The sequence below is a fragment of the Felis catus genome, chromosome A1 (genome assembly GCF_018350175.1).
Source record: "Felis catus isolate Fca126 chromosome A1, F.catus_Fca126_mat1.0, whole genome shotgun sequence".
NCBI lineage: Eukaryota > Metazoa > Chordata > Mammalia > Carnivora > Felidae > Felis > Felis catus.
Genome location: NC_058368.1, coordinates 44462378 through 44487366, shown reverse-complemented (window position 1 = coordinate 44487366; position 24989 = coordinate 44462378). Strand labels below are relative to the sequence as shown.

Genomic DNA, 24989 nt, shown 5'->3' with positions numbered 1-24989 from the left:
ATATATTTATAATTCTAAGAATGAGTTTTGAGACAAATATTTCCCATTCTGTTAATTTCTTATAATATTCATCCAGTGTTTTTGAACTTAAAGGGAAAACCCTTTGCCCATTCAGTGTCACGTTTTGAACAATACATCTTTGCACTGTAGAAAAATATATACCTCTAATAGTAATGTAAAATTTAAGTAAACCTAAAAGAATCATTTCCTTTATTTTTTTAAATTCTCAGAATTTTATTTAGTTTCCAGGACCGGATACCAAGTACTGTAAATTTCCAGATTTGACTTCAATCCTAACAATAGTATTTCACCTTCAAAAGTTTTATTTTTACTGGAATGTCAATGGTCTTCATGGTTTGTTGGTTACATCTTCAAGTCACAATTCTCCTGCTTTGTTTTATTGTGCATTTTCCCCGTAAGTGTGTTTCTTATCTTCTCCCAGAAGAATCTTATTCCACTCCTCAAGGACCTTTGCCTCTTCCCGAAGGGCTTTTTCCTCCTCTTGAAGTGCACTGTTTTCTTCTCTAAGAGCCTTGTTCTCCTCACGAAGGGCCTGCTCCTCCTTCCACAGAGCCCGTTCTTCCATCTCTAGTGCTATTCCTTCTTTCATCAAGTCTTGTTCCTCCATCTTGAGTGCTCTCTCCTGGTGTTTCAGGGCCTTGATCTCCTCATGGAGAGACTGTATTTCTTCCTGAAGAGCTTTCGCCTCATTCTGGAAGGCTTTCTCCTGTTCTCTGAGAGCCTTGATCTGAGCCTCCAGGGCTCGATTCTGTTGCCAATGAGACTTTCTTTCTGTGTTCAAAGCATTGATTTTTTCCTCTGGTGGTCTTTGGCTCTCCAAAATCACATTTTTAAACTTCCATAGGGCCTGGTTTTGCTCTCTCAGGGATTGATTCACCTCCCAGATCAAATGGTTGTCCATTCGGAAGGCTTTGTTTTCTTGATGAAGAGCTTTATTTTCTCTCCAAAGGGACTTATTTTCTTTTCTAAGAGCCTTGTTCTCATCCCTGGATGCCTTATTGTCTCTCTGAAGATTTTTTCCCACCTCATGAGGCTCATGTTTGAGTTTATTTTGATCTTGAGTGCAAGAGAAAAAAGAGGAAAACAATCGCAATATCTTACCTCTATTTATCCACTTTGATTGAGAGACAACCATTGTTTCTTAGTGTTTTATCTGAGCAAAAATATATACACTCCAAGTGTTCTGGGTTCAGCCAAAGGTGGACTAGTGATATTTACAACAAAAGCTGTTCTAAATGTGTTGAGAATTTGTTCATATGGAATTGGCTGTTGTGTTGACTTATACAAGTAATATAGCAGGGATCTAAACAAGGCTCAGTCAGGCCGACTGCAGGAGAAGAACAGGCAAATATGAAGACAATTCAGTAACTTAACTATTAGGTTGATGTAACAAAGTTTAAATCTCAACACATTTAAATTACCAATTAATAATTCTAGGTTACATATTGAATATTGATCAAGGTTAAATCATTGAATTGTTTTGTGTTAAATTAAGCTCTGAGTTAAACTGCTTTCACTAAACTATTAATCTTACACTAATCTATTCATTATTGATATTGTAGAAAAATACCATGTGTTTATAAAAACATTTTTGGCTTTGTAAGAACTAGAAAACATTTTCAAATATATTGTTATACACTATAATTTTACCATATTTACTTAGATATTTAGTAGTGTTATCAAATATTTAAACAGACATTCACACTTACATTTCTTTGGTCTCTGAATTTCCAGCAAGCCTGATTTGTTTTAGTACTAGAAAGCAACTAGGCAACATTTTATGTCATCCATAGTGATGTCATATAGTGTTAACATTAATAATATAATGGGTGCTATATTTAGTGTTTGGCTGTTTTTTGTTTTTTGGTTTTTTATAGGCATTTTAGGAAAAAATGTAAATTAAAATGTAAGGTTTTATTTAATGTTTTTCTGTATTAATAATTGAACATGTATTTAGTCCTTGCTTTGATGTAAAGTATTAGAATTAGTTTCAAACACCGAGTTTTGTTATTAAGAAGGTAACTTTTTTTATCCTAGAATTGACAAATGTTAGGAAACACTATACAATCAAAGGTGAAAGTATTTTAAATGATTTTAAGATCACTGCTGAATACTTAGTATTAAATATAAATTTGTATGTCATACCAAAGAAATAACACTAGCAACATTTTAATTCTAGTAATCTTATCTAAGATAAGTTTTATGTGACCCAAAATATGTTCACTGCTAGAATATAAAGCAAAAGAGTATATTTTTTAAAATGTAAACTTTTAATGAGATATTAAAATATGTGTATTTATGTATGTCATATTTTAACTATTTATACATATAAATGTATACTTGGTTTAAGGTATAAACTTGAAAATTGAATACAAACGTGTAAACCTAAACCACTCACATCTGATTAAGATCTGTCAATTTATTAACTGTACCAGATTTCTTACCTAAGCTACCTAAGTAGCTTCTTACCTTTTATCTGTTTAACAAGTTTGAAAAAAAGACATTTTTTCTAACACATTCGTAACTCTGTATTTAACAAAAATAGTAAAACATAATGTTATGGAATGTAATATAAAATTAAGAAAATCCATGTGAAAGTTTTCAGTTTCTTTGTTTTTAACTTGATGAGAATGAAATATCCATTTGATCATCTCTAACTATAATTGAATTGTGAAAGTAGTTTATGTGATTATGCACCAGCTTGTTTTTTATATTAGTGTTTCTGCTCTTTTGCTTTTGCTACCATGGTAGCTAAAGATTCAGAAAGAGTTCCAAAAGACAAAGAACTCTGGACATTCTATATTGGAATGAATAAGTTTTGAAGTTTAAGGGCAAACTAGGAAGGAAGAAAAAAAAATCTCTGCAGCCCTTATCTATTGAATAAATTGAATTCATAATTTAAAAATTTTTCAAATTAACTACAGACCCAGATGGTTTCATTAGTGAATTCTTCCAAATGTTTAAGAAATAAATACTATTAATATATCCATGAATTTTCAAATGACAGGAAAAAATGCACAACTTTTTGTTTTGAGACCACATTACCTTACATAAAAATCTCACAAGAGTATTACAAGAAAGAAAAACTATGGCCTAAAGTATCTCATGAACACAGTTGAAAAATCCTAAACAAAAGATAAGCACACTAAGTGCAATGATACATAAGATAAAGTATATGTTATCACCAAAATGGGTTTAATTCATGAAGGTGAGATTGAGTTAATACTGGGAGTTAATTAATGTAATTCACTACATTAACAGAACAAGGGAAAAAAACTTTCAGCTTGTACCAAGATGAGGAAAGTAATGTCAGGAGATTCAGAAAAAAAGGATTTGATAAAGCAAAAACCAATACAGTTTCATGATTAAAAACCAAAATCAAGCCAACAATTATCACTATCAACTTAACGTAGCAGGAGTATAAAAAACCTTACTTAATTCAATTATGAATCTAAAACAAAACAAAACAAGGCAAACACACAAAAACCTGCAGAGGCATACCTGATGATGAAATACTAGTAGATCACAAATATATTAGGATGCCCATTGTCACCACTTGGGTTTTTCATTGTTCTAGAGTTCCTTATTGCTGCAAGATAAGAAATAAAGTATGTAGGACTGGAGAAAAAAAAAAGGCTCTCACTCTTTGCAAATAATATTGCAAACATTTATAATAAAATAGCTAAACTATTAAAATTAAATATGACTTAGCAAACCAACTGGATATAAGGTCAATCTAAAAATTTGTGTTATTTACATATATTTAGCCAAGAAACAATTTGGAAAATGAATTTTGTAATTATATATCATTTGCATTGGCAAGAAAAATAAAACTCCTAGAAATAAATCTATGCAAGACCTCTAAATAGAAAAGTATAAAAATTATTGAGAGAAATTATAGAGATATAAGTAAAAGGAAGAATAAACCACGTTTATGATTGGAAGATTCAATATTGGAAAGATGTTAAGTTTTCTCAAATTGATTTATATGTTCAACGGATTCCCTAGGAAAATAATGTCAGGAGTTTGTATAGGTGTGTATATAAATTGAAAACTAAACTAAAGGGCAACCTGTTGAATGGCAGAAGATATTTACAAATGACCCCTGATAAAGGGTTAATATCCAAAATATATCAAGAACTGATATAACTCAATACCCCCAAAACAAATAATCCAATTAAAAAATGGGCAGGAGTGCCTGGGTGGCTCAGTTAGCTAAGCGTCTGACACTTGACTCTTGGTTTTGGCTCAGGTCATGATCTCATGGTTTCGTGAGTTTGAGCCATGTGTTGGGCTCTGCCCTAAAAGTGCGGAGCTTGCTTGGTATTCTCTGTCTCTCCCTCTCTCTGCCTCTCCCCAACTTGTGCTGTCTCTCTCTTATATGCATCAATAAGTAAAAAATGAGCAGAAGTCATGAACAGACATTTCTCCAAAGAAGGCAGACAGATGGACAGCGGACACATGAAAAGATATTCAGCAGCACTCATAATCAGACAAGTGCAAATCAAAACACAATGAGATATCACCTCACACCTGTCAGAATGGCTAAAATAAAAAACACACGAAACAATCAGTGTTGGCGAGGATATGGAGAAAAGGGAACCCATATGCACTGTTGGTAGGAATGCAAGCTGGTGTAGCCATTGTAGAAAACAGTATGGAGGCTCCTCAAAAAAAAATAAAAAATAGAACTACGCTATGGTCCAGATACTGCACCACTCAGTATTTACCTTCAAAGTACAAAAACACTAATTCAAAGGGATACATGTACCCCTATGTTTATTGCAATATTATTTACAATAGCCAAACTGTAGAAACAGGCCAAGAGTCACATTCATAGATGAATGGATATATCTTCGCATAAATCAAATTTCAAGGTTGTCTTGCTTTGGTATGATTTAAACAAATAGGAGAAAGAGTGGAAAAAAAAATGACCCCTTAGCTGTTTATTAGTTAGTAAAAGAAGATATAGACTCAATTAATGGAAAACAAATATCACATTTAATAACATTTTAGAACATTTCCAAGCTTTCAAACTTTTTATAAACATCTGTTTATTAATTTTTAGATGAATTATCTGGTTTCAGACGTTTTATTAATTTTAACCTGTTGATTAGTGTCATGTTTTAAATAGTAGTGTCACAATGGCCATATAATGCAGACTAATGGGTAAAATGGGATATAGTAAAGATTCAAAATCGTGTCCTCAGGAAACTTCCCACAGCTGCTGAGGAATCATCCAGCATCATTTTATAATTAATATGACTTATTTTCTGTGCTTTTTCAGTTGAAGACTTAGCACATGTTGACTGCATAAGAATATTTACACTAGTGCAGTCTGGCCCTGACTCTATCACTTTCCAGTTCTATGGCTTTGTAAATCATCTCTTGACAGTGAGTTGTCTCCACTCTAAAAATCAGCCTAAATTACTCTTATCTAAAGTAAACACAGGCCTTCTGAAGATGACAGCCTTAAGAGTGTTCAGGAACACAAGCCCAGAAGCACTTGACAAGATAAGGGTGAAGTCCTAAAATTTAAATTGTTCTGCAATCTTAAATTCTGTGTTCCACAAGTGATTTGAGCTCCCAAGATTGGGAAACTGGCACAAGTAAAACAATGGACAAGCAGGAATGAAGTATGATAAACATGGCATCATTGGAGTTTTGAGGAACCATTCACAGTTAGCTTTGTTAGGTCTGAATTGTGTCCCCTCCAAATTCCTATGTTGAAGTCCTAACCATCAGTACTGCAGAATGTGAATATATTTGGAGATAAGCCTGTAAAGAGGCAATTAAGTTAAAATGAGGTCATTGTGTGGGTCCTAATCCAGTATGACTGTGTCCTTATAAGAAAAGGAAATTTGGATATAAGACAGCACAGAAGGAAGACCATCTGCAGACAAAGAGAAAAGACTACCTTCTCCAAGCCTCAGAAGAAATGAACCCTGACACCTTAATTTCAAACTTGTAGCCTCCAAGACTGTGAGAAGCTGCCCAGTCAGTGGTATTTGGTAATGGCATCCCTAGCAGACTAATAGAAGTGTCCTTTTCTTCTTAAGTTTTGAAAAAAAAAATTGGAAGATATCAACCATCAACTGACTGGTGTTGGTCTTCCTACATTACCATTTTGCACAATCGTCTAAGTTCTATTACCCCTTTGAGTCTCTGGTTTCTGACACCCAGTTCTATATTCATTTGGTCTCTAGCTAGGAACCCAGTATTTACACTGCCTTGTAAGTGGGTGTTTTCAGTCATGTATCACAATGGCTGTTTCTTCTGGAAAACTCTTCTTCTGGATACCTTCTTCTGTTGCCCTTATGGAACTGTTTACACTTAAGAAATCTGCCTCCTCAGGAGGTTTCTTCCTTATGTGAAGTTAACCAATTTAGAACCAACTAGAGTTGTTGTGGTTCCTTGCACTGGCTAGGAGACTCAGGGTAGGCCTCGTTCATGATATTTTTCTTCATTGGGACTATAAGAAAAAATTTGGGGCTGCTAATCTAGCCCTACCCATACAGGCTTTGCATTTATATTTTAAAGCCAGAACTTTGCTAGTGCTGTGAAACACACGTAAAATTTAGAGGGCACGTGATATAAAGTAGCAAATATTCTGTAAATAAGATTTTAAAAGATCTTTACAGATGTAAGATTCTCTTGCTTCATCTATGCCTATTTAGGAAATGCAGAACTTGTGAAGTAAGTGATGAAAGCATGCATGCTGAAGCCACCTGAACGAACTACAGGTATGGTTCTTTGCTTGCAGGATCACAAGCAATCTGGCCTTTGCAGAGGGTAGCCACAAAGTCTCCATGCCTTTTGCTTGCTAAACTCCAACAACCATTCTTTACTTATCAGACCTCAATCATGGGGTTCTGCTATCTGTCAAGCCCTGTGAGGTCTGTCTTGCAGAATACCACAGCGCCCAAAGTGGTCCCTTGTAAGCTTTCTCTGAGGTCCAAGCAACTTTGCCAAGCCTGTAGATGTCCAGCACTTATTCTGAAGTCTAGACATTTTTTCTTAAGGTGCTGTCTTTGCTCAAGTCCCTGTAGTCACCAGAGACCTGGCTTGAACATCTTGCACAGGCCTCAGAAATATGAATGATTGAATGAATGAATGAATGAATGAATAAATAAATAAGCTCAACTGTAAAAATATCACCTGGATAAACATAAGTCTTTTCCAGGTTTAAAATACCTTGTCTACAAACTAAAATCCAAGGCCTAATGTCATATATCCTGTACACATGGGTAGCCTTAATCACTTTGTTAAATTTTTTTTTTTGTTTTATGTTTTAGACTGTCTAAAGGGTATATCAAAGTTTAAGGTCTCTGAAATTAACTGCGCAAAACTGCAAATATGCCAGGGACTGATAGGACCTTGTAAAGCATAAACTTTTTAGGATCAATTAATAGTAGGTATTTCCTGCACATAAGAAAAGTTATACAAAGTTGAGTTAATCACCCCTCTACCCAAGGCAGAATGAGTACAGTGGTGCTGAGGGGTCAGAAAGTATACTAATTGAGAACCTTCCAATGGAAATGAAAAGAAAATGCCCCTTCTTATCCCCAACAAGTAACAAGAAAATAGAGAACCACCATTGTGGAAAACTTGATGGAAGGGCATGAAGGAACAGGTATGAGTGCCTCCAGCTCTGTAATAGAAGATTAAAGAGAAATAATGCAACCCTAAGAAGTTTAGAGTAATAATGAGAAAATCAAGAAACTTGAAAATAAGACTTAAAATTGCCGCACCAGGCAATGGCAGCCTTTCATTTTGTTGTATCTGTTTGTAAAGGTCAATATTGACTTTGATTGTGGAGATCAGTTAGGATATGTTCCAATTTAAATATCACTTTCAACCCTACAATTTCATTATTGCCTTTAAAAAAAATGATAATCAAAGCCAGTAACAACCAAAAACAACTGTTTAATTTTAACTTGCATCCAAAGTACTTTTCCTGAAGTTACGAAAACAAAATACAATCACCACAATGGTTTGTTTGAGTTAAGCGACTATCTAATTACTTTATAGAAAATTACCTTTCCTCCTTAAAACAGTGTGAGGCTGCCAAATCTACTCCTACATGAGGAGACTCATGCTATTTGGCTTCTGGGCTCCATCTGCGTTTGTCTGCATCTGCTTTTATCCTCCTCAAACTCTTCTCAAAAGGAGCACAGAGAATCTGCAATTCATGTCAGGGCACCCAGCCAGATTAGAAGCTGCCAAATATCAACATCAGGTTTTGTGAGAAAAATTAAGTTACTTAAGCCTTCTCTCTAGCACAGCAATAATGTTGGATGAAAGGTTATGCAGTTTGAATCTCTTATTTCTACCCTGCTGGGAAAAGATAATTTGGAAGTGAAAATGTGAGGTTATGATGTGATTTGGACATTTTATGGTGACCTAACCTTTTCAACTGCTATTCTTACTGTGTCTGATTATCATGTTAGTGAATTTTTTCACTGTTTTTCTGCAGTTGTCACACTATAACATAGAAAGTAGAATGTGAATAACTTCACATATTACATTTTTTTAAAGGGTTTTGTGGTTCTCTGCACATCTTTAATAATTCATTCTTTGGGCAGCAAAAGTGCTGATATGCATGCATTTTTACTCTGGTTATTTTCTTCCCAATAAATGATTTTGGACTGATTTATGGTAACAAAATTTAAAATTTGAGAATGAAAGCACTAAGAAACCTCTAGGGCCAAATATTGAATGGAACATTTGATTAATATTTTAATATTAATTTTGCTCATCAGTAAATGGTAATAATAATAGCACATCCTCAGGTTTACTGAGTTTTAAACAAATTGATATATGTAAAAATTTAATAATATATGGTTGGTGATGAATGAAATTAGTTGCAATTATTATATCAATGTGTATTTTGAATTCTAAATGAAAACAAAATACTGTTAGTAACAACAGCAGAAATATTTTAAATGCTTATTATGAAGATAATAATAAGATGAATATTCTAAATTTGAATGTCTATTTATCTACCTATAAAATCTAAAAACAAAACATATCTATTACTTTCTCAAAGTCTCTTGGTTATTATGAAAAGGCAGAGCTCCAGGATTTTGGGTACACATCTGTGACAGTTCTGTGCTATGAATTTCACTGATCAAATGGATTTCAGACTCTCAGAAATCTTAGGGGAACTTTTTCAGACTACACTGGGTGGAGTAGGATTTTTTTTCTGATTGACTGCTAGATATAATTAGCTAATATCTCCCAAAATACTTCATCATTGTATATTTGAGTACACACATGATTTTTAGATGTCCCAGAAAAGAGGACTGGTACAGTTTAAGATGCAATAAAACTAGAGGACCGGATGTACAGACATGCTATAAACCAAGTGGCTCAGTTGCTGAATCAAAGAAGAAGAAAAAAGGCTTTATTTTATTCATTAGTGTAAGCAATAAATTAATATCATAGGCAATAAGGGAGTTGATTGGTAACTTTATCATTCTGGATCGCCTGTGGGTCCTTAACTGTGCTTATGTGTGTGAATGTGTGTGTATTTTTCTTTTCTTTACATACACTGAAGAACAGTTTTCATATCTTATTTACTTTCTAAAGAAGTTTTTTTTCCTAAATTTTGGTGGAGAGCTTCGCTATAGGAGACTTTCATCATCTATTCAGCTTTCTCTAAAAATATGAGTTAAGAGATCTTTAAACTATTTCTAGCAAGTCAAATTATCAATATTAGTATATATCCTCATTTTATAAGCCATAGATCCGATCTTATAGAATAGGTGTTTCAAAGTCTCAATCAAAAGAGAGAAGAGACATGAAGCTTTTGAGAAAGGGGTGCCTGGGTGGCTCAGTGGGTTAAGCGTCTGACTTCAGCTCAGGTCACGATCTTACAGTCTGTGAGTTGGAGCCCTGCGTAGGTCTCTGTGCTCACAGCTCAGAACCTGGAACCTGCTCTGCATTCTGTGTCTCTCTCTTTCTCTCTCCCTCTGTCTCTCAAAAAAATAAAAAAATAAAAAAAGATTTTAAGATAAACTGTTGCAAACATTTCTCCATATATTTTCTAAATCGTTTCCATCCCACAAATTCTTATGATGCAAAAGGCAGAGAGACAAGGTTCATTTTGCTACCTTGTTTAGGTCCACTAAGATTCCATAAGGGGCAACTGCACCAATTGATTCTGCACTTTGTTTTTAAAAAAACAAGTTTTCGGGGCGCCTAGGTGGCTCAGTCAGTTAAGTGTCCGACTTCAACTCAGGTCACGATCTCAGGGTCTGTGAGTTCGAGCTCCGCGTTGGGCTCTGGGCTGATGGCTCAGAGCCTGGAGCCTGCTTCGGATTCTGTGTCTCTCTCTCTGCCCCTCCCCCGTTCATGCTCTGTCTCTCTCTGTCTCAAAAAAAAAAAAAAAAAAAAAAGTAAAAAAAAAATAACAAGTTTTCGTATTTAATGTTAATGAATCTGTAGCCTAAAAGTGAGATGCACAAAAGGACTGTTATTCTAAAGTAATTGATTAGAACAATTTAAATAATAAAGGAAATTAATTATGTAAATGTCCAGCTATTCTCTCCATTCAGCCTTGATGAGCTTCAGCAGAGAATAGGAAAAGTTGTGCATCTTTTTCTTTCCTTTATACCCCATGAGAATAATATTCACTAGCTCAATGAAACTGATGCATTTCTTTAAAATAAATATGCTGTAACATATGTGGAATAGAAAAGATTATATGAATTTAACCTATTTATAAAACAACATAGACATGAAAGGTTGAAAACATAGAGATATAATTTTAACAATAGAGGAATGGTTTATAACTCAGTAGTAATAAGAAAGTGACCTTTTATAGCATCTACCATAGCTTTAAGAGAATTTAGAGATCATTGAATCTGCCATTTTTACTTCAGATAAAGATGCTGATGTGGAAAAAAGACTAAGGTTCATGACTAAGGCCATATAAGTGGTTAGCAACAGACTCTTCAACAGATTGAAGGTGTTTGACATGGAGAACAGATTACCTTTCAGTATATTATAACTAACTTCAATTTATGTGATCAAATTGTTTATTTCTTCCTAGTGAAAATTCTGCTAAGAGCTTTTATGATTTAAGGACATGTTTTTTTCTGATTCCTAATTTTAAGTGAGCTTAAAAAAGAAAATCCTTCTACGATTTGTTTAAGCAGTCCATGACTCCATTTCTCTATGTGATGTAGGGTTACAAAGTACTTGCTTATGTTTGTAAGACTCCTGTAAAAATCCTTAGCCATGATTTACACATTCTTGTATTTCTCTGAGGGAGGTAGAGGAGAAATAGAAGTAGTAATTTTGAGCAGACCTACACTGGAGAATGACAGCTACAGGAGATGAGGGAAAAGGAGAATGGAGGCAGTTTGTTTTTCCTTTATGATGTGAGAAAACCTACTTCTGTCAGGAACTCAAATTTACATAAGAAATATATATATGTATTGAACTTAGATCTAAAGTATATAGAAGGGCGCCTGGGTGGCTCAGTCGGTTAAATTTCCGACTCTGGCTCAGGTCACGATCTCATGAGTTCGTGAGTTTGAGCGCCACGTCAGGCTCTGTGCTGACAGCTCAGAGCCTGGAGTCTGCTTCAGATTCTGTGTCTCCCTTTCTCTCTGCGCCTCCTCCCTGAACCCCTCCCACCCTCCGTTCACGCTCCGTCTCTCCTCTTTCTCTCTCAAAAACAAAAAACATTGAAGAAAGTACATATTCTTTTATTTTTTGTTTATTTGTTTATTTTGTTTCTAATTTTTATTTAAATTATAGTTACTTAACTTACAGTGCAATATTGGTTTCAGGTGTAGAATTCAGTGATCATCCCTTACAGGTAACACCCAGTGCTCATCACAAGTGCCCTCCTTAGTAACCATCACCCATCTAGCCCATCCCCCACCCATATCCCTCCATCAACACTCAGTTTGTTCTCTATCATTATAATTCTCTTAAGGTTTGTTTCCCTAGCTCTTTTTTAAATTTGTTCCCCCTTCCCATATGTTCATCTATTTATTTCTTAAATTACACATATGAGTGAAATTATATGGTATTTGTCTTTCTCTGACTTACTTCGCTTAGCATAATACACCATGTAGAATATTCTTAAGTGAATCAGATGTGATCCTATCTTTAAGTTATGAACAATTAATTGAGGATATTGGGAAAAACATGAAGCAGAATGTTAACCGAGAGCACTGAAAAAGCACTGAGAGAGTATATGGCACATAATTAGTGCTGAGCAGATATTCTCAGATACTAAATTGGAATGAAATTAACACTGCAATAATGCTTATAGGCTAATACAAGGAAAGAGGCATTTGAGGTAGGGCTTGGATAAATAGATAGGATTTTAACTAATATAACTTGACAGAATGAACACATGAAGCAGTGTGAGAAATATTAAGGAGGCAAAAAAAATAGTAGGCACCAAAGTAACGAAGATTCAATATAATTCTGTAATATCTCTACTTTTACATTGGTCCTAAACATTGATGTAAAGAATGTAGGTATGTCATTTTTTTATCTGAAATGAACAATAAATTGGCCTAAATTCCTTAGTTCATTTGTTTTCATTTCCTCTGTAAAATTTCATTCACTTTAGAATTGTGCTGTTTTGATAATGTAGACCTAACTATATAATAATGGTGCTTTATACATACATCGTCATTACTTTTCCATCTCATGTTTCTTATTCTTTTTATGTTACCAACATTTTCATTGTTTATATTTTTAGAGACGAAGCATAACCTGTAAATTCCCATGTTTGCTTTGTGACATCCTGCTGAATGGTAGTAGACTAATTTTTTTTCCTTTTTTTTTTTACATGTATTCATTTTTGAGAGAAAGAGAGAGAGCACAAGCGGGGGAGGGGCAGAGAGAGAGGGAGACACAGAATCCGAAGCAGGCTCCAGGCTCTGAGCTGTCAGCACAGAGCCCGACGTGGGGCTCAAACTCACGAAACCGCAAGATTATGACCTGAGCTGAAGTCAGAGGCTTAACCGACTGAGCCACCCGGGCACCCCAGATAGTAGACTAATTTAAGCAAAGAAAATCAGCTCCTTCTTACCAAAAGACAGATTTCCTTAAGTAGAATATCAGTTATGAAAAATTGAAAAAAAAGAAAAAAGCTGCAACCTAATAGCAGATACTGCTTTTTCTGTCTCTAAGCCCCATTTCTAAAAAAGTGTGTAAGTTAATCAACAGAATATAAATTTATTTACAAAATTTGTATTGGTAATCCCACTCGATGTAATTTAAACTCTTGGAAACATCTAATTATTAATATAGTTTAACAATGCCTTGATTCAAAAGTTATATATGACCTTGTTATTTTTAAATCCAGTCATTGACAAAAAAGCATATTTTTCACTCTTTAATTAAATTATTAAATTTTATTTGACTTTTATTAAATAAAAATTATTAATTTTTAAATATATATTTTGTGTTTTTTGAGTACATTCAAGTGAGTTTTTTGACACTGACACATTGAAGTGTCTTTCATGAAAAAAAGTCACAGACCCTACTTTTCCCTTAAAAACTTGTACAAGTTATGTACTCTGCATAGATATATGTATGGTATAGGCATAGGTATAGATATAGATTGAAACCATATATATATATATATATATATATATATATATATATATATCTGAAAATGTTCCTATACATACATGTATATTTAGGTCTATTTGGTGTATTTATATATATATGTGCATATTGAAGAGGGTTGGTGCTCTTCAAAGGACAGTAGGGTCGCAACTTCAGTGGGACTCAGTAGTTTTACTTGGTGTGGGTCTGTTAGGATTTTTGGAAAAGGTCATTTTTAAATGAGTCCAGAAAAATAAGGAACTGGATACTAGGAAGGTAAAAGGAGTTTTAAGTAAGTTCATATTGAGAGTTAGCATAAGTAACCTCCTATGTTTAAAGAACTGGAGTATATGGCTCAAGTATAAAGGAAAGGTTTGAAATAAAGGGGGGGAAGGAAACTGGGAAGGGAAAGGGATCAAATCATGCTTTATTGGAATATATTGATTTTTCTCTTAAATGGAAAATCATAAACATTTTAACATGAAGCATGACAAAACCAGGTTTTTAACTTAGGTAACATTCCAGTAGCCAGTGTTTTTGAAGACTTACTATATCCCTGTAATTGGAGATATAGTGGGAAATAAATCCATAAATAAAGAATACATATGGAGCTTAAGGTCTAATAGAGAATACAGATATTAAACAACCACTTAAAATAAATCTTCATCAGAGTAACTCTTGGAAAACCACAGATTTCAATGAAAAATAAAGCCCATGAATTCAGTTCTAGATGTTGAGTTTGAGGTGCTTATGGGCCATCTAGAAACTCATGTGTTTTACTTTTTTGGCTCTGTGAGGCTGCAACTGAATAAAAAAGTGGGCTCTGGAGATAAAGATGTAGCTATTAAAATGTGATATGGGTGAACTGGAGTAAATGACATAGTTTGGGCAAGTTCAGACCAAGGTCCAGGAGAACAGTTAGGTGCAAAGAAATATAGCAAAGATAAGTGCAGAAAGGTCATTTTCCAGAGCAAGACTGAAAAGCAAGGCCAGAGAAGCAGGAGATTATCTACAGAATAAAGATAGAGGTTCAAGAAGAACATTATGGTCAAATAAGTGAGAATTTGGAAACTTTATTTTTTTCAATGCTTTTGTTAGTATACTTTCAATGAAATAGTATAATTATTGTACTTGGTTGAAAAGTGAATGAGTTTAAGAAATTGAAGCAAGAAGTGTACAGAATTATTTTGACAAGCTTAGCATTGGAAGAAAAAGTTAATGGAGAGTGATATTGAGTGAAGGAATTTTTTGTTTTAAATTAAAAATGCTTGGGGACACCTGGGTGGCTCAGTTTAGCATCTGACTCTTGATTTAAGCTCATGTCATGATCTCATGGTTTGTGGGATCGAGCCCTGCTTTGGGCTCTGTGCTGAGAACATGGAACCTGCTTGGGATTCTCTCTCTCCTTCTCTCTGCCTCTCTCCTGCTTGAATTCATTCTCTCTCTCTCTCTCTCTCTCTCTCTCTCTCTCTCTCTCTCTCAAAATAAACAAAATAAACTTTAAAATGCTTTACCATGTGTGTGTAATAATCCTGTTGGGGAGGAAGAGGGAGAAACTGTGTGTGTGTGTGTGTGTGTGTGTGTGTGTGTGTGTGTGTGATTATATAGAAATATTTAGGAAAGATTCTATGGAACTCATTTTCATTATTTGAATATCTATCTTGAACAATTATGACATGTCTATTACTGTTCTGGAGCCTGATTTTCCTAAGTGCCCTTCACTCCTATGAGCTGGACTAAAAATGTATTTATGACTTCTAGGAGTTTTCTCCATCCTTGAATTTGGCCATTGCAAGGATAGAACAAGGCAAGCTGCAACCTCAGTGAGGGAGAGTGGTTAAGAATAGGTGCCTTGCTCCGATCTCTTTTATTTAACATAGTACCAAAAGTCCAGTCACAACAATCAGACAAGTAGAAGGAATAAGAGGCATCCATATTGGTAAAGAAAAAATTAAACTGTCACTATTTGCAGACGACATGATAGTATACATAGAAAACACTAAGGATTCCACCATAAGACTACTAGAAATAATGAACAAATTCAGTGAAATGGCAGGATATAAAACTTAATGCCCAGAAATTGGTAGTGTTTCTATACACTAACAACAAAGTTGCAAAAAGAAATTAATAAAAGACACCATTTACAATTGCACCAAAAATAGGAAAATACCTAGGAATAAACTTAATCAAAGAGGCACAAGACCTGTACTCTGAAAACTATAACATGGATGAAAGAAATTGAAGATAATACAACAAATAAAAAATATTCCATGCTCATGGAGTAGAAGAATTAATATGTCAAAGTGTCTATACTACCCAAAACAATCTACAGTTTCAGTGCGATCTCTAACAAAATACCAACAACATTTTCACAAAACCAGAACAAATAATTACTAAAATTAGTATGGAACTGCAGAAGACTCTGAATATCCAAAGCAATACTGAGAAAGAAGAACAAAGCTGGAGGTATCAGTTCTAGATTTCAGATAGACTACAAAGTTATCGTAATCAAATAGTATGGTACTGGCACAAAATATACACATAGATCAATGGAACAGGATAGAGACCTCAGAAATAAACCCACATTTATATGGTCAATTACTCTATGATAGAGGAGGCAAGAATATACAATGGAAAAAGGCAGTCTTTTCAATAAATGGTGCTGGAAAAACAGGACAGCTACATGCAAAAGAACGAAAATGAACTACTTTCTAAAACCATACATAAAAATAAACTCAAAATGGATTAAAGACTTAAATGTGAGACCTGAAACCATAAAGACCCTAGAAGAGAGCACAGGCAGTATAATTTCTTTGACATAGGCCATAGCAACATTTTTCTAGATAAGTATCCTAAGGCAAAAGAAACAAAAGCAAAAATTAACTGTTGGGACTATCTAAAAATCAAACACTTCTGCACAGTGAAGGAAACAATCAACAAAACAAAAAGACAGCCTACTGAGTGGGGGAAGATATTTTCAAATGTTATATTCAATAGGTGGTTAATATTCAAAATATATAAAGAATTCATACAACTCAACACCAAAAAAATAATCTGTATAAGAAAATGGCAAGATAACCTAAATAGATATTTTTCCAAAGGAGACATAGAGATGGCTATCGTATACATGAAAAGATACTCAACATCACTCATCATCACTCATGTAAATCAAAACCCCAATGAGTTATCACCTCATGCCTGTTAGAATGGCTAAAATCAAGAAGACCAATAAGCAAGTGTTGGCAAGGATGTGGAGAAAAAAAATCCTTTTGCACTGTTGGTGGGAATGTAAGTTGGCATAGCCACTGTGGAAAATAATACAGATGTTCCTCAAAAAGTTAAAAATAAAAATACATAAAACTTTGTTATGAGAGCACAATTCGTTCCGGAAATATGCTTGTAATCTAAAGTCCTTATATATCAAAGCAAGTTTCCCCATACAAAATAACAGAAACATGGATGATTCATTCCAAAATCCAAAAATATTCATATAATAGTGATTACAATACTGTAATATAGTACAAAATAATAAAATACAAAATGTAAAGAAAAATAAAATTAACCTGCACTTACCTTTGAAAACCTTCGTGGCTGGTATGAGGGAGAAAAGAGAGGAGGGTTATTGTGTAGGATGACTTTCACTATCACTCATGGAATCACTGCTATCTATTGGCTCAATAGGATCTTTTTCTGCCTGGGGGCCATCATATATACTAGCGTGGATGTTGAGTACAGTACAGTATTAATAAGCTTTTGTTATATACATTATTGAATGTAACTGGCAATAAAGGTGCAGAGGAAAGGGTCTATATTTGCAGGCAGCCTGACCTAGAATGAAGCAAAGCATTCCTAAGGTTACTCTTGTATGAAAACACAAAGGACTGTCCATAGGTGCTTTGAAGTGACAAAAAACACACCAGTGCCAGTTATAGGCACCTTCCAACATTCTGAAAAGTCACTGATTTCTGCCAAACACTGTGGCCTGAGACTGAGCAGCTGAGCATGGGAAATGATCACCCACAATCCCACAGTAAGAGAAGAGAAGAGAGAGAGAGAGAGAGAGAGAGAGAGAGAGAGAAGCCTCAGTTGTGATCATGTGACATTTGGTGTGACATACAACCCACATTGCAAGGCATCGCTCATCAATTTAAACTATATTAGAAATATTTACTTGTCTTGTGGAACATTCACAGAATGAGTTACTTGGAATCCAAGGTTTTACACTGCCATACCATCCAATAATTCCATTATTGGGTATTTACCCAGTAAAAATGAAAACACTAACTCAAAAAATATATGAACTCCTATGTTTATTGCAGCATTATTTACAATAGCCACAACATGGAAGCAACCTGAGTGTCCATCAATAGGCAAATGGATAAGGTATATATACACACAACGGAATATTACATAGCCATAAAAAATAATGCAATCTTGTCATTTGCAACAACATGGATGAACCTAAAGGGTATTATGCCAAGTGAAATAAGTCAAAATGAGAAAGACAAATAACCATATAATTTCACTTATAAGTAGACTCTAAAAAATGAATAAACAAAAAGCAGAATCAGAAGTGTAAACATGGAGAACAGCTGATGGTTGCCAGAGGGGAGGTTTGGGCAAATGGGTGGAGGGCAGAGGGAGTTGCAGGCCTCCAGTTACGGAAAAAGTAAGTTATGGGAATAAAAGGCAAAGCATGAGGAATACAGTCAGTGATACTGTAATAGCAATGTAATGGGATAGATAATAGCTATAATTGTGAACATAACATGGTGTACAAATTTATCAAATTACTAAGTTGTACACCTGAAACTAATGTAGCATTGTGTGTCAACTATACTCAGGTAAAAAAATAAAAGAAAAAAATTAAAAAGTAAATTAAAAAAATGAAAAAGAAGTAAGTAAATAAATAAGTGCCCTGCTTTGATGCAGAGAAATCAAATTACCTGTGTCCTCCATCATGTGAATGCAAAACAAAGTTTACATAGGAATGTAAAACCATTTTTTAAAATTTCTCTGCAACCCCCAGATGTCTTTCAACATGATCTTATAAATTTCTTAGGACACAGTAGGTCCAACAGAAGACTAAGCAAGGACCAGGACACAAGGAAATATGGCCACCAAAAATCATTACCCTTTGAAACTGATCCAGCAAATAAGAATAGCTTTTGGTATATGCTTCTACCAAGAATATCTGAGAATTATATGAAGCAGCCACTATAAGCAGAGTACCAGGAGTTGCTAATATGATGGGAATGAAAGCTTAGTGATTCTGCATGCAGCCTTTATCAGGAGCCATTACTAACAGCCACAGTGGGGAAAAGCGCTGCCCATGAGGGTTCTCTCTAGGATCAGAAACTTAATGGTTTGAATAAGGAGATATTGCTCAGAAGTCTCTGCACTGCTGGCAATAAGGAATGAACATCTCCTGAAATAGATGTATGTCCTACATTTTTTTTCTTTTAACTCCTGTGACAATTATTTATTTGTATTATTTTCATTGTTACTATTTTATTATTATTTGCTTTATTCCTTTCACAGATAATAAATAAAAACAATTTGGAGAAAAAATTAAAAAAAAACAACTCTTTTTCCTTAGAAACCTGATATTTTGGAGTCTTAAATACATACTCAGAGTGTTAAAACAAATGAGACAGAAAAGAAAAATGATACACTTTGAGGATTGAGTTCTTGATAGACCACATTGTCCAAGAAAAGATTTTATGAACTGTGATATGCTGAGATTTAGTAACAATTTCGTGTTTTTATGTTTGATACGCAGTAAGAGTACAAATATTATTTTAATTCAAATGTACTTTAAACATTATATGGCAATATGTTTTTTAAGCATTGAGATCTCTTCTGTTTATGAAGAATAAGTTATAATATACTAATCCTCTCATAAGAACAACTGTAGATATTGAATAAAATTATTAAAAAGAAAAAAAAAAGCTATTTGGAAGCTGTCGTAGAACAAACAAAACAACCAGGGTTAAAAAAATCTTAGTTTTAACTTCCCCATTTAGAGAATAGGACTAGTAGTTTATACTTCATAGAAGGTGATTATAATGATGCTGATGATTGCTGGTATTTATGCACTACGTACTGTATGTCAGATATTGGAAGAAGTGTATTGATTTATTTTGGCCAACACGTTATGTTACCACCTGTTATTATAATCTGTATTTTACAAATGGGAAAACAATGAAGAAGTACCAAAACCTGGATTTAAATATAATTTCATCTGGCTCTAGGGATTTAGTGTTTAATCAGTTTGTCAAGTTACCTATCTGCATGTCAAAATAAAACAGGTCAAGCATCTAGTGAATTGAGGTGCCTGCGTGGCTCAGTTGGTTAAGCGTCAGAATTTGGCTCAGGTCATGATCTCATGGCTCCTGAGTTCAAGCCCCACATTGAGCTCTGTGCTGACAGCTCAGTGCCTGGAGCCTGCTTCAGATTCTGTCTCCCTCTCTCTGCCCATCCCCCGCTCACACCCTGTCTCTCTCTGTCTCTCAAAAATAAATAAACATTGAAAAGATTTTTTTAAAAAAGCATCTAGTGAATTGCCTAGCTCACAAAAGGTGCTCTATATCCACAACAAGCCTGTTTCACCTTAGATACCTAGCTCCTGATTGTTTCCTCTGTTCATCTTTGCCTGTAATGCTCTTTATCCATTGATTTTCAAGATTTGTTTTCTCATTTTAAGTTTCTACACAAGTATCACCTCCTCAAAGATTTCATTTCTGATTTCAGCAACTAAAATAGCATCACTGGTATTTCCACCTTTTTACTCTGATTTATTTGCTTATTATACCAACCATTGCTTAATTTTATTATCATATGAAAACATACAAATAAACAATCAATGTGTAATGTGCTTCCCTCACACAGTTAGCTCTATATAGTAGAGACATTTTTTAAATGTTAAATACCCCCTACCTAGTACAATTTTAATTTATAGAACATATTCAAAGTATTTGCTTATTTTATTAAATTAATAGTTACTACTGTCAAAAAATCCAGAAATAACAACAACAACCCCCCCCAAAAAGCAAACAAAAAACCATGGAGTCAGTAAAATAGTATTTATTTATTAAGAGTTTATTGTGCATATAAGAACAGTTCATAAACTGGGAGATTTCACATTCAAAATTGATACGTAGCTCAGGGGTATGGCATTTCAGGATAGCTTAAGAAGTGAAAAATGAGGAAATTGTTTAACCTTTCCAGTGTTTGGTCATTATAGTGGTGGTTTCCAGATGGCAGGAGATTGGCTAAAAGTGATTATCTTATACCGTTTTTAGGAAGATGATTTAAGGTTTTTTGTTTGTTTTTGATTATCAGAGCCACTTACACGAAATAACCTAAATTAAGTCTTATGTTCATGAAATCAGCTAGATTTGGTCTTGATTATATGGCTTAAATGGATTTTCTGCTCAGAGAATTCTTAAGCCCAGGCTCCATTTTGTATTAACACTACTTTTGTTATTTAAGTTATTATAAGTTGAATTAACAAGTGATATGTAAGAATGAAGAGTGGAAATACTTTAGTACAGAATAAAATAATGGAAATAGTATAGAATATAATGGTTGTATTAGTCAAAGTTCTTCAGAGAACAGAACCAATAGGATATATTAGTTGTAGGAATTCACTCATATGATTATGGAAGCCAAAAATTTTCACGATCTACTTACTGTCTATAATCTCGAAAACCAGGAAAGCTGGTGGTGGTGTAATTCAGTCTGAGTCCAAAGGCCCCAGAACAGAGAACTGATATCTGAGGGCAGGAAATGATGAATATCCCAACTTTAACAGAGAGAGGAAATTCCCCTTCTTTGCCTTTTTGTTCTATTCAGGCCCTCAGTAAGCAGATTGGATGATGCCTACCTGTATTGGTGAGGGTGGTCTTTACTCAGTCTACTGACTTAAATGCTAATCTCTTCTGGAAACATCCTCACAGCCACACCCAGAAATAATATTTTACCAGCTATCTGGCATCTCTTAAACTCAGGCAAGTTGACGCATAAAATTAACTATCACAATGATAATGCCATAAAGTGTGAAAATACCATAATTCAACTTGTAAACAAGTAAAGAAATTGTAGATGTTAAAATAGCCTCAACCCTTTAGAGTTTTGAGTTGTTTATTGTTTATTTACTGGATCCCAAGTAAAATAATTTGGATTATAATTCTTGTCACTCATTTTATCATTTGATTATTGGCTATACTAATTTATGAATGAGAAAATCGGTGTTTTCAATAACTATATTGTGTACTTTAAAACATTTAATCAAAATTAAATTTGTACCCTTGTTATGAGTTTGAAAATTTCTTTAATTTTGAAAAGCGCTTTTAAAAATAGTACTTTCATACAATAAATAACACATCTAAATAGTTCATGGCTAAAGGATATATTAAATATATATAATATATTAAAATATATAAATATATATATAAATATATATAAATGTATACATATAAAAATATATATATTTTAGTTTTCTGCCTATTGTATGGTATTCTATTAGATATTCAAGACATATTGTGTCAATATAGCATATTCGCTCTCCTGTGGTTACAAAATGTAGTTTGTTTTTGAAGGGGACAGAAAACTGGGATCATGTCACAAAGGCATTTTACCTGTCACAGACTAGGAACATACCACAGAGAGCAAAACTGATGGTACTGTGCATCTGTGCATCCAACATTTCATGGCTCAAAGCCACTAGACTCTTTTCTGCATGACCAACTGACTAATTGCTGTACTTGGCCTTTTCTATTCTCTTCAATTAATGCAATGCACAATTGCACATAGCAACAGAGTCACCCATACAGAACAGAATCTGGGCCAGAATTAGGCTCTAAATCCCAGAAGCACCTGTTACAAATATAAAGCGTCCAGATGGTCCAGTCTTTGTGGGGAAGTGTCAAGCATTGACTTATCTGTCTTTCTTACTTTTGGTTTAAGGTCAAAAACATGATCTGTTGGAAGCAGGGAGCCAAATAAAAATCAGAAAAAAAAATACCTAGGATTAGTGTAGAAACTTCTCAATTTGTTTATCTAAATCTTTATTGCCCAGTGGAGCTCATTGTTATCATTTTCTAAGCATGCAAATGGGATTAGTCTATGATTACATGGCAGACTTCAGTATAATTAGATAGATTTATTTAAACACAGCTGTAAATCATTTAAAAATGTGAAATATTTGATGATTGTAAATTCAGCAGTTTGTGTATTCAAACTTTAGTCTTCAATCAACTTTATTGTTCTGATTTTGTTTGGGATTCTAGAAAATGCAAAATATTACCTTAGCTTAGCTCAGCTTTTTATTTTTTTCACTTATTGCAGGCATAGGGCACAAAAAGTGATGTTACAGTATATGTATCAAGTGAATAGTATCTCTATCATTGAGATTATATTTAAATTTTACTTTTTTCAGTGTATAATCCTTTGCAATTATAATTAAAACCTCAGTGAACCATCTAGCTATTTTGTATTAAAAAAGAAATTAATGGGATACTTAAAAATTTTGCTCATTCCCACACAAATTCTACATGGTTATCATAAACTTCTCTTGGAATTAATATTTCATGCAATTTATCTGCAAGTAAAGAGAAAAAAGCCATTTTCTGAAAATAACCACTCTGTCCCTTTGTTAAAAGCTGAGTAATTTGCAAATATTGCAACCAACAGGAACATTTATTTTTGTTTGCTTGTTTTCCTGTTTATGTCAGAGCTCTAAGGAATTTTGCTACTAAAATTATCACACTAGCTGCCTCTCATTTGGCAGTTGGAACGGACATGATACATACAGTACATTCTATAGCTTTTATTGCAGATCACAATTACCAATAGACATCGATTAAGTTCTTTTCCCCCTTTGATTTTTTTCCTTTCTCTTTTTAATGTTTATTTATTTTTGAGAGAGAGAGAGAGAGAGAGAGAGAGAGAGAGCGAGCGAGCTCCAGTAGGGGAGGGAGACATAGAATCCAAAGTAGGCTCCACGCTCTGAGCTGTCACTGTAGAATCCAAACCCACTCACAATGAGACCATGAACTGACCTGAGCTGAAAGTCTGATGTCCAACTGACTGAGCCATCCAGGAGCCCCTGATTTTTGTTTTTGTAGTAAAGGGATACATTTTAAAGACAGTGAAGTCTGGAACATTCTTTACTTTCTTACCAAGATTAAGTTATGATATTTGTTGTCACTCTATATTCAGATCCTAAACAGATGCACTTTGTTACCATATGGAAATGTTACATACTCTGCAGAAGTGTATTATAATTTTAAGCAGTTGAATTAGAATATGCATGGATATTGAATTGCTTAGATTAATAGATTTTTCACTTCATAAAACCATCATATAAGAACTCAAAGATTAAAAAATAGTTTACTTAACACATGTAAAACACACACCAATATGTACATATATGTAGAATCTGTGTAGAAGTCTACATATTGTTATAGAAAAAGAAAATACTTGTTCTGAGAACTTAATATTATTGAAGATAAATTTATATAAGATGTTCCAATTTCTAACTAATGTTTGGCTACCTATATAAATAATTAACTTGATTATGGGATTAATAATTGATTATGGGATAAGTACTATACTTAAATATTTCTACTTAAGTAAAATCAAGGTTTATTTTAATTTTATTCTGAAGGATAATGTACAAATAGTACTTATTATATGAGCTGGACATACATGTTAACCTCACTTTAGAATAACAGATGTATCGGGGCGCCTGGGTAGCTCAGTAGGTTAAGTGCCCCGCTTCGGCTCAGGTCATATGATATCACGGTTCGCGAGTTCAAGCCCTGTGTCAGGCTCTGTGCTGACAGTTCAGACCCTGGAGTCCGCTTCATATTCTGTGTCTCCCTCTCTCTGCCCGTCCTCTGTTCAACTTGGTCTCTTTCTCTCTCTGTCTCTCTCTCTCTTTCTCAAAAAATAAAATAAAGTAAAATAGAATTAAAATAAAATAAAATAAAATAAAATAAAATAAAATAACAGATGTAGAAATAGTCTTTTATGTATATTGCTTCATACTTGTCAAAAATGAAAATGGAGAAATAGAATTTGGCCTCACAAACTAGCTGCCCATCAAAGAAGGAGGGAAAGTGGTTGTGTCAGCTATCACTTCCAGCAATGGCAGTCAGTATGATTTATCCCCAAATTTCGACTGGAAATAACTAAAAAAGCTACACAAAATATATTAGAGTATATTTAAAGGAATCAATTAAGGTATATTTGAAGAAATCAAGGAGGTAGGAAGAAGTTACAGACTTTTTAAATTTTTTATTACTTTTTTAATATTTATTTATTTTGAGACAGAGAGAGACAGAGCGTGAGCAGGGAAGGGGCATAGAGAGAGGAGA

At 34.0% G+C, this 24989-nt stretch overlaps 1 protein-coding gene across 1 annotated transcript; it reads right to left on the bottom strand.

The window, feature by feature from the left end:
* Positions 1 to 213: 213 nt before the first annotated feature.
* Positions 214 to 2635, bottom strand: LOC101100024 (protein chibby homolog 2-like). The gene is given in 3 exon segments (XM_045054136.1): positions 214 to 435; positions 437 to 1348; positions 2491 to 2635. Coding segments are annotated over 2 exon segments (792 nt in total). The 5' UTR covers positions 1157 to 1348; positions 2491 to 2635; the 3' UTR covers positions 214 to 363.
* Between the last annotated feature and the right edge of the window lie 22354 nt (positions 2636 to 24989).